At 31.0% G+C, this 11,176-nt stretch overlaps 1 protein-coding gene across 2 annotated transcripts; it reads right to left on the bottom strand.

The window, feature by feature from the left end:
• Window positions 1-5,291: 5,291 nt before the first annotated feature.
• On the bottom strand, window positions 5,292-9,776 carry LOC145630989 (nuclear transcription factor Y subunit A-4-like). Of its 2 annotated transcripts, none has more exons than XM_081683101.1 (5): window positions 9,572-9,776; window positions 8,695-8,944; window positions 8,088-8,209; window positions 6,546-6,707; window positions 5,292-5,772 (listed from the first exon to the last, which is right to left on the bottom strand). In XM_081683101.1, the coding sequence occupies exons 2-5, from the start codon at window positions 8,912-8,914 to the stop codon at window positions 5,647-5,649; spliced, it is 630 nt and encodes a 209-aa protein (XP_081539227.1). In that variant the 5' UTR covers window positions 8,915-8,944; window positions 9,572-9,776; the 3' UTR covers window positions 5,292-5,646. The 2 variants fall into 2 exon arrangements, with proteins under 2 accessions (XP_081539227.1, XP_081539226.1); XM_081683100.1 differs by having other exon boundaries at window positions 9,576-9,776.
• Window positions 9,777-11,176: the final 1,400 nt, after the last annotated feature.

Genomic DNA, 11,176 nt, shown 5'->3' with positions numbered 1-11,176 from the left:
GGTAGGGGAGGAGGGCTAGCAATGGTGGGGAAAAGGAGGTGTTTTTTTAATTATCAGAATTTTATAAGACAAACATCAATAATTTTTTCTAAAATCAAAATATTTTAAAATAAAAAATTAAAAAAACTAACCAATGAAGACATGACACGTGGATTGCTTCAGGAGAAAAATTACAAACTTAGGTTTGTTTTGGGCAAATTTGAAGGTTGGTGCATTTTGGGAGAACGAAGCAAAGGTAAGATTATCCTTGTTAAATTTTCCAAAAAAAAAAAAACTTTTCCTGTTCTTTATTTGTAAAAATTTGACTTTTACACTATTTACATACTCTACTTCGGCTAATATTAATGATTTATACCTAGGGTAAAAAAAAATTAATCATGTAAATCCTTGTTAGATTTGGTTTTTTTTTTTTTAGAGAAGGTGTGTTCTATTCACCTGATTTTTACTTATCTGAGCTTATCTTAAGTTATCTGAACTTATCATCCCTTATTAGAACTTATTTTATTTATAAATTAAACTTAGGTAGCCCTGATTAACCCTTATCACAACTTATCTGAACTTATTTTTCATGAACTTATTAACCCTGAAATAAGTGAAAATAAGGTGAAATGAACAGGGCCTAATTTATACTTATAATATTTACTTGTTGATAATTACAAATATAATGAGAAGTGATACAAATAAAAAAAAAAAAACAAAAAAAAAAACAGAAAAAATATATATTGATATGAATAATTTTTTAATTATAAAAAGAGAGTCAAGTTAATTTTACTTTTAAAAAAAAAAATTACTTTCAAGATATATGTGTATTTATAGTTTACAACTGCATTGTTTAAATGAACCGCTGATATTAATTGAAGTATTTAACAAAGTATTACTTTACTCAATTTTTTGCTACCCCTGTGTGCAATTATTTCCATTGTGTATGTATGGCCATATCTTTTCTTTAAGGTGGCCTTGTGAGTTGTGACGATCCATTTCATCATTGTTGTTAATGGTGAGCAATCAAGATCTAGCACCAAGAAGACTGTAGAGAAGCTCAAGAGTTTTGATTAGTATGTTATAACGAGTTTGTACAATTGTGTTAATAGCTTACTTAATTTATTAAGATGTATTAGTTGAGACTTTGCAACATAAGTACTTGATATGTTGTTAAGTGTAGCGCTAATTTAGGTTTCCTTTATTTATTTTTGGAAATTTTGGCAAAAAAAAATCTTTCAAAAGCACCATTTTGCGAAAAAAAAACCACCATGTTCATTTTATTTTGCGAGAGAGTAAACCTATTTCCTTAATTATCATTTAATTAAATTAATTAGACTCTGATTTTCTCCCGTTTCTTCTAAACCTCTAATCCACCCAATTACTTAATAATTAGATTTAATTTATACATAATTTTTTTAAAATAAAAAAATAAAAAAATAAAAAACCACCACCCCAACTACCAACCAACCACCCTTTCCCCTTCTCCCTCCCTTTCCCCCTCACCCATCGGACCCGCCACCCAGATCCCCCTTACCTCCGGCGATCTACTTCCACCGCCGATGGACCGGACGACCACCACCTCCCTTCGAATTTTTGGATCTTATTTACTCAAGCATGCTCAAATCAAGTCCAAATCATTGCAATTTGCTTCTAAATCATCCTAGCATCACATATATATACATAATCAAAGCCAAAACAAGCATCAATTGCAATCAAGATGTATAAAATTTTAAAAAAATATATCAAGGTGATGGTTGATGGGCGGTGATTAGGGGAAAGGGAGGGTCGTCTGTTGGGGGATCCGAAAAGCGGGTCCGGTGGGAGAGGGGGTTGATTCCATGGGAAGAGGAAGGGAAGAGGTAAAGGGAGAGGGAAGGGAAGGGAAGGGGAGGGGGTGAGATGGTGGGTTAGAGGTTAATTGGAAAAAATTAGAGGGTAATTACGGAAATAGGTTTCCTCTCAAAAAAAATAATAAATGTAGTGATTTTTTTAACTAAAAAGTTTTTTTTTTTTTTTTTTTTTTTTTTTTTTTTTTTTTTTTGCGAAATTGTGCCTTTAAATTTTATTATTTTTTTTTTTTACAAATTTTCTTTTATTTTTAATTAATTATTAGATAGAAAGTAGGGATGTCCGGATGTTACAATGACCAACAAAAAAGGATTGGAAGAAAGTAATATAAAAAAGTGTAACAAACAAGTTATGTGCATACGTAATTTCATTCTTTTTTTTTAGTACAAGGCTCAAATTTAATGTTTTAGGGCTTGTTCACATTTATAGAACTGAACTGAACTGATTGGAGCTGAACTGAACTGAACTGATTGGAGCTAAGCTGAAATGAACTGAACTGAACTGAGCTGAAATGAATATTTTATGAGAGAGGGAAATTAGGAGCTAAACTAAACTGATTGGAGCTGAACTAAACTAAACTGAACTGATTGGAGCTGAACTGAACTGAACTAAAATTAAGCTGAAGTGAACATGCCCTTAGTTAATGTTTTCAATTTGTTAAGGAAAACTCACATGCAATTTACAACTAATCATCTCATATTGAAAAAAGATGATGAAAGATGAGTTGATGACTAACATATAAAATTCAATACTCCATCTATTAGCATCTATACTTTGTTTATTAATAAGCATTCCTAAAATAGAATATGTGTCACGTGGCATTATTCACATGTATTAGAAGTATGTCACATCACTTTTCTCATGTATTGTATATCATATCATTCATTATATTATAAATATGTTTTCACGACAATAGAAATGTTTATCATAAGGTTTGAACACAAGATATAAAAAATGAATAAATGTTCTTACCATCTTTACTATCTTTTAATTATGTTTCATATCCAATTATAATGTACTAAATATTTTGTATAAAACATCAATTTGAGAGCACATATTTAGTTTTATAGTTATTAGGAAAAATTGACAGGAATATTATGACATTTACCCGGTCCACCAAAAATAAAACCACCTTTTGATAATCCCCCAATAAAACGACCTTTGACATGCATCTTTCAAAAATAGAACGAAACCGGTTAGTAACCTGTTTAATAGGTTTCGTGTGACATGTGTCGTTTTGTAATTGGTAGATTGGTTTTTTTCCACAATTTTTTTATACTAATAAAATTGATTTAAATTTTTTTTTTTTTTTAAAAAAAAAAAAAACCAAAACATCCCTCACCCATCAGCAACTATCACTCAACCACCAGTCCACCCCAACTAGCCCTGAACCTTATCACCGGCCCCACCCTCACCTTTCTCCAGCAATCCTACCCTACGCTCACCAGCCTAAACCCCCACCTCACTACCGGTCCGAAACCAAAACCACCATCCACCATAATCGAAACCCCTCAAAAAGGAGCGAGATGGTTTGGGATTGAGCATTTGAGCGAGGGTCAGGGTGGAGTGGTTTAGGGATCTAGCGCGAGGGTCAGGGCGGGATGGTTTAGGGTCTAGCCGAGTAGCCAAGGGTCAAGGAGAAGATGGTTTGTTGTGTGTTCTGGCGGTTTGGCGAGGATCGAAATTGGGGTCGAGGTTGGAGATGGGGATGTTTGCGTGGTTTGGCAAGGGTTGGGGTTGCGCGAAAGGGAAAGGTCGGGACGATGCACTTTGGTGGCGCTGTGAGGGGGTTGACCGAGGGTATTGGTGGGTGTTGTGCGGTGGATGGTGTCATGGCGGTGGCTGCTGCAAGGGAGGCTGAGATCAGGGATGGAGGTTGGAGGGATGAGTTGTTTTAATTAAGTTTTTTTCAAAAAAATAAAAATCAGTTTTTAAAAAGAATATTTTTAAAAAGATATATGTTAAAATTAAAATTAAAAAATCCAAATCAATCACAAGAAGACACGTGTCTTCATCAAAGAAACAGGTTACCGGTCATTTATCCTATTTTGAAAGATGCATGTCAAAGGTCGTTTTATTGGGGGATTATCAAAAGGTGATTTTATTTTTGGCAGACCGAGCAAAGGTCATATTATTCATGTCAATTTTTCCTAGTTATTATTATTTTTAATTACTACCTCCGTTACAGGGTATGTGCAACGATTTGACATAAAGCAAAGAGGGAAAATGTCTAATCGTTGCACATATTTTGTAACGAAGGTAGTATATAGTTTATATTTTATAGTTTAGAATTTACTTATTGATATTCAAGACAAAACCCGATGCATCGCCCATATCGCACACTAGTTTAATTTGTTTTTAAATGGAATCATGTATTGTTAAGTGATCATATTCTCTCACAAAACGAGCTTGTCTAGCCCAATGAAAGAGAAAATGAAATATACTTTAGTTGGCTAGAGAATATAAACAAAAAGTAAGGCCCAACTACAACAAAAGAGAAGAGATATATGAAAGAACCAAGGAGATGATGGTCCCAAAGTCTAAAATTTGGCATCATATCCTGGTTACTCAAACATAAATACTTCTATTTGACTTAACATAATAAGAAACTTTCGTTCAAAAAAAAAAAAAACCTAAACTACCTAATAAGAAACCATTTCCTTTCTTTGCAATTTAACTATTATAATTTATTAGGTGAAATCATAAGGTTGAAAGTATTCATACTCCATATTAGTTAAGCTTCATTTAGTAAGAATGTGGTGGCGATTAGATGGCTCGTCCAATACTACACATACTACTATGGATGAGTATGACCACATTTAATTTATTTGTGAAAGCAAGGGGAACAATACCCAAAATGCATTGGATGGGTTGAGATTAAATTGAGAAAATTATAAACCAAACGCGCATACCATGTGCCTTGGTCACTTAGCCTAGTTGGAAGGGCTAACCTCAAATAAAACTTGAGATGTCTTTTCTCGATCTCTTTTCACTATTCTTAATTTGGTTTTGCAACACGGCAAGAAGAGTGTAAAATATATCAATATATAGTAAATTAATATAGTGAAGCGTTAAATTATATATTCAAACGTTTATCAAGTGAGATTTTAAATCAAATTGCGACACAAGGAACTTAGGGTTCGTTTGACATTACTGTGGTTTTCTGTTTTTTGGTTTTTTGTTTTTTAAAAGTATATGATATATGCCTCATAATGAATCAAAAATTATTTTAACTTATTAAAATCATGATAATTTTGAAAACCGACAATAGAAAAGTGAAAACACTTTTTTCTAGTTTCCTGTTTTTGGTTTTCAAAAAACCAAAACTGATGTCAAACAAGCCCTTAATTAGTAAAAGTGTGAAAAACTTGTTACGAAGTGTATTCAAATATCATCCATTAATTATGTGTTTTATAATCATGAACATACAATAGTAGCAAAGGTAACAACCATACTTCATCTTGATCAACATTCAACAACCAAATCATACAATATTGAAACCTTATGCTGTTATGCATGATATGTGATAATGTGAAGAGTAATTTTTTAACTTTTTTGGCATTCCCAAAAAAAAAAAAAAAAAAAAAAAAAGGAAAAGAAAGAAACATTTTTTTTTTTTTGGGTGAATGGAGAATGGGATTGTTTAAGGAAAGCTACCATAAGAAAGTAAAAGCTCTGAAAGCAAAATATGGGTAGTTCCTCTCGGTTAATATATACACAAAAGCCTTTGTTTTCCCCTCGAAAGATTGAAAATAAAAGAAATACGAGCTCACTCAGTAGCTAGTAGTGTTGTTGCATGTCCCAGAGATGAGCTAGCTAGGAGGATTGATTGCTAGAATTGGAAGACGTCGGGCCATCGGATTGCTTTGTGTTAAGGAAACGACCACCACTGCCTCTTTGTCTTCTCAACGCGTGTAGATGCCGCGATTCATGAAGATATGGCTGCATATTCACATTTTCCCTGGCCTTATTATTATGCCTATTATGCTTGGACATGCTCAGATGATGGATATCATGTATCATTGCTTTAAGCAATGATAACCTCTTTTTTGGTTAGCTAAACTAGACCCTCTTTTATAACACTTCCAAGTTTATATATGTAGAGGACTAAAACAATGTATGTATTTCATTTTCCTCATGAGAAGGGTCTTCTAATATTATCTAGAACAAATACGTAATTAAATATTTATGGTCGTACTCTTTTTAAACTTTTACAAGGCAGAATCACTAGAATATAAAAAAAAAAAACAAACAAATTATGTATGCATGCTATCCTCAATTTGAATGATTGTTTCCACATGAAATATTGCCTATATTACCAATTGATCAAAATAATGTCTGAATGAAATCTTATGTAATGTTCTTCAACCCGTCCACAACCTAATATTACTATATAGATTATAAATGTGAAAAAGAGTAGTCACATTTTTAAAATTGGTGATGATTTATGATTGGATTTCTATACAACTCGATTAATGTTCTTGCAATAAGGATAGATGTTAGTGTATCCTTATTTTAATTTTTTTTTTTAGTGTTAGAGGTTAAAAACAACATGACAATGCAACTTATTCATTATCGAAGAAGTATATACAAAAGTCCTTGTGTTTTAATCTTTAGATTTTCAATATTTCATGTGAAATTTAGTAGATGTCATTGAATCTAATCTTTGATTAAAAAATAAACTGAGTACAAAAAAGGATGGGCGAAAGGGTTACCTTCCTGGTTTTAACAGCCCTATTTTCCAGCTCGGCTTTAGCTCTGGATTGCCTTCGCCTCATAATGCCATGGTATTGCTTTGCATTTACATAAATGGGCTCATAATTTGCTGCTTCCCCGGGAAGAGGTACTCCGTTGGAATGCATTCCCTCGTAGTAACCCTGCATTGTGATCATGATCATTGCTAAATAATGCTAATTATCGCTAATTAATTTATAATACTAAACTCAATTTCTATGTTGATTTGTAATACATTAAGTTCTTGATAATGCTCCGATGAAGGGTAATGTATGGACTCAATTTCCTTCCAATTCCCATTTGAAACAAAATCTTCAAGGAAAAATTGTTGAATATGAAATGGATGAATTGCCTAAGAAGAAAGAATATAATTTGGACTACTTACAAACCTAAACGAGTGTTCATTCACCCATAATTAATTGACAATGAGGTAGAGTATGCGACTCCTCAAGCTTATAAGATGTGTTATGTCTCTTCTTGTACTTATAGCCTTATAGGACAGCTCACATGTTATAATATGATGATTCAATAATGTTTCCTACACTCCACATTGTTAATACTCTTAATAATATTGTAGAGCAAAACAAAATATCTATCGATCAATGACAAACGTAATGCTAAATCCCTAACTAGAAGTTTGATTAAAAACCTAGTTTTTAGAAAAGACCCATAAAATGCTCTGATACCATGCTAAATTTTACAAAAATCTCGAATGAGATTTGGGATACTTTAGAGGAGGAGGCTGGATCACAAAACCAATTGACTGAACAATGCACTATCACAGAACCAATTCAAAGAATGACGTACTACTACTATATATTCTTGGTGCTCCTTTTACTTTATTCTTGTCCTTAATTTTCGTAAAAAAAAAAAAAAAAAAAAAAAAAAAAAAAAAAAAAAGGTTGTGGGCCTTCATTTAATATATTAAAGTGTAAAATATAACCTTTGGTTGGGCCTCTCAAACAACAAATTATGTATGAGGTAGTTATAACTTTTGAGTTTTTTGTACAACTAGACAACTAGTTAGTTCTTTCACAATCAAAGGTTAAAAAAAAGTTTTAATCAGGATATAAAGTTAATTGTTCATCTTAGATGGTCTAACATTCTCCTCTCCATATGCTATGCATATGAATATAGGTGGAAGTAAGTGAGTGGGTGTTGAATCGCATCCACGTGTAGGATGAAAATTATAAGAAAGTGCGTGTAAGAGGGTACTATAAATATTGTACCTAACAATAAGATAATAGTGAATCATAACCATCATATTGTCTAAATTCGAATATATGAAAAATTGATTGAGGAAACTTGTGGCCTCTATTACATTGGTTTTTTGTTGTTTCTAATATGATATGGTATGTAATTAAAAAATAAAATAAAAAATAAAATAAAATAAAAGGATAACCATTTACACCCTACATGTTTCATCCAATTATCTTTCATTAGTCAAAAAAAAAAAAAAAAAAAAAAAAAATTGTAATTTGTTAGAAACAAAAAAAATTATACACAATAAAACAATTACTTACAGTATTATGTTGAGGAAGTCCTGTTTGATGAGAGATTGGCATGTTGTAATCATGTATTATTTGATGATGATCCATTGGAAAAACACCATGCTGTTCTTGCTTCTGTTGCTCACCATATTTACCTACCAATGACATAATTAATCGAGCCATTTTTGTATTATTGTGCAAATCCGTTTTTAAACTAAACTAGTGTCTTTTACACTACATATTTAAATGATTGAACTAATTAATCATAAATTATTTCTCAAATCATATTCTTAAAATTTATGCAAGCAATTTTCGACAATATACATACATAGTAGAAGAGCAATCTACCATCAAAATAAATAAATAAATAAATAAATAAAACTAATAAAAATGAAAACGACATATTAATTAAAATGAAGGGATTTTATCAATCATTGAGATTACAATATGATTCAAATATGTATGATTGATTATGTGACACATTTTATATTTTTTTGGAGTGAAAGGATGTGACACACTGATTTGGATAAATATAATAATAACAATATAATACACATAAAAATAATTAATTAATTAATATAAGAAAAATTAATAATAACAAATATAAGCAATAAACTTACATAATCTTTGAATAATATACCTAAGGGCGACATGAGAAATTGTTGTTCTTCTTTGAGGTTGTTGTTGGAATCTTCAAGATAATTATAGTGATGATGATTTGAATTGCATTCTATTGAAAGATCAGAGGATGATGAAGGATCTTGCCAGAAATTATCTGATGACCAACAAATCACTTTAGGATGATGAGATTTTGTTGATGATTTGTTGCCAAAGTATTGTTGTTGAGACTTTTGATTCATTTCTTGCTAGTTCTAGTTGAGATAAAGTACCTGAAAATACAATAATATATGGTAAACTACTAATTAGCTTGTTTGGCTTAGCTCGTAATGAAACTAATTAATTTCGGTTCAATAATAATGATTAGTCATGTTGCTTGCATAGTAATTAAAGGTGACGAGAAACAAAAATATAATCAGTATGAAGAGTAAGAATCATATAGAAATTAAGACGAATGGAGTAATAGTTATAACAAACTTTTGATGTATCAACACCATTTGGAGTCCGAAGTAAAAAAATATACTGATAAGTAGTAAATCTTGTAAAGTGGAAAGACAAAACGAACCAAAGGGCGAAGTAATGTAAAGAGATATACATCAAATTATGTAAAAATAAAGATCGAGATTAAAGTTCTCTATTTTGAATAAGAATTATATTAGTTTTAATCAATATTTACTACTCCGCATCCTATATGGATGGAAGCCATTCTTCCTATTAAATTAGTACAAATAAAAAAAATAAAATAAATAAAAGACAAATAGATGTACTATTGGGTAAAATCTAGACAACAAAAAATGGATACATAAAAAAAAATGAAAATAAAATCTTATACTTCAAAAATAAATTAAATTCAAGGAGCATGAAAACAATTAAGATGCTTAAGAGAGTAAGTAGAAAACCTACTATGAGCGGCGGCTTAAGAAGAACGATGAAACCTTAAGATTGTGTGTAGATGTTCCAAAGACCAAAGGCAACAACGTTGAAACCTTTACCTTAATTTAGGGAATAATAAACTTGATTTATTTTCACTATTTAAAACCTTTTGTTTCATATATTATTATTATTTATTGTATTTTGGGGGTGTTTAATTTCTAATTTAATGTGGGGTGGGTTGAGTAAAGTATATGGTCCCGGCTGTTTTGGGTATGGTGGTGTGGCTAGGGTGAGGAAATGACGTTCATCTTACGTTGGAGGAGTGAGACAATAATTAGTTCAATGTGTGGACTACAAATTATTTTAGGTTGCTTTTGTTTGTTGTATTAGATGCTAACAAAACCTATTAATTAAAATTTTTGATAATTTATTTTCTATTTTGCTGTAACATTTTTATGGCATAATAATATTTCAAAAGAAAAAAGCAAGGTATGCATATATGTGGATTGTATTGTAAGACTCCGTTCATTCACCTTATTTTTGTTGAACTGAAATTTTTGTTACTGAATTCAATTTTTTTTTTTTTTTTTGCTAAACTAAATTATTTTTATTGAATTGAAATTATTTTTACATAATTTCTATTATATTTCTTTTTTTAAAGTTACTGTTTTTTACTGAACTTAAATTAATTTTACTGGACTGGACTTATTTTTACTGAACAGAACTTATTTTTACTGAACTGAAATTATTTTACTAAACATATTTTTTAAAGGTGAAGTGAACAAGGCCTAAGTGAAAATCACATGAATTACGACAAGTAAAAATTGGTCCCCCATTGAAAAATTAGGGTATGTCTGGTAATTGAATACTCCCTCTGTCCCCAATTGTTTGCCCCAAACTATAAATTTACTTTATTAAGGCTTTGGGCAAAAAATGGTGCACATGGGTTGACACATATATCAATGAGGAGAGAGATAGAGAGAGTGCAAGTGGGAAAACATGTCAAAAGTAGTATGGGGCAATCTTTTGGGGACACCTTAAAGGAAAGTGGAGCAAACAATTAGGGACAGAGGGAGTAGAAAAGACCATACTCCCTTTGTTTCTAAACATTTGTCCCATTTTGACTGACACAATCATCAATGTAAAACTTTGACCAATATAATAACTAAATAGTATAGATTATTTTAAAATTTTGATATATAGAGGATACAAAGTGAGACGATTTTTATAATTCTTATGTATAGAGCAACAATAATAACGGTATATGTATATGTAAATAGTGCAAAAGTCTAATTGAAACATTTATTTTAAGTACTTAACAACCAAATTAAATGGTATGGTGCTATAAAATATGAAAGATTTGAAGGAAATACATTATTAATCTTTTAATACATACAATATATTTAAACTAAAAGAAAAGCAGCCCGTTTTCTATGTGGTTGACAACTGTCACAACCACACCGTGTGGCCGACTGACGCACACCAAAACACTAAACGGGTAACCTCTGACCGATTGAGTAACCTCTAATCAACAGATTAACATGTGTTATCACGGTGTGACCAACTACATATGAAACTTTGTACAAGAAAAGTTGATTTTATATTTATAGTTGTATTTAGTTTTAACCAAG

Source organism: Chenopodium album, chromosome 5 (assembly GCF_948465745.1).
Source record: "Chenopodium album chromosome 5, dcCheAlbu1.1, whole genome shotgun sequence".
Taxonomy (NCBI): domain Eukaryota; kingdom Viridiplantae; phylum Streptophyta; class Magnoliopsida; order Caryophyllales; family Amaranthaceae; genus Chenopodium; species Chenopodium album.
The sequence above is the reverse complement of the archived record's forward strand: the minus strand, read 5'-3'. Positions and strand labels throughout refer to the sequence as shown.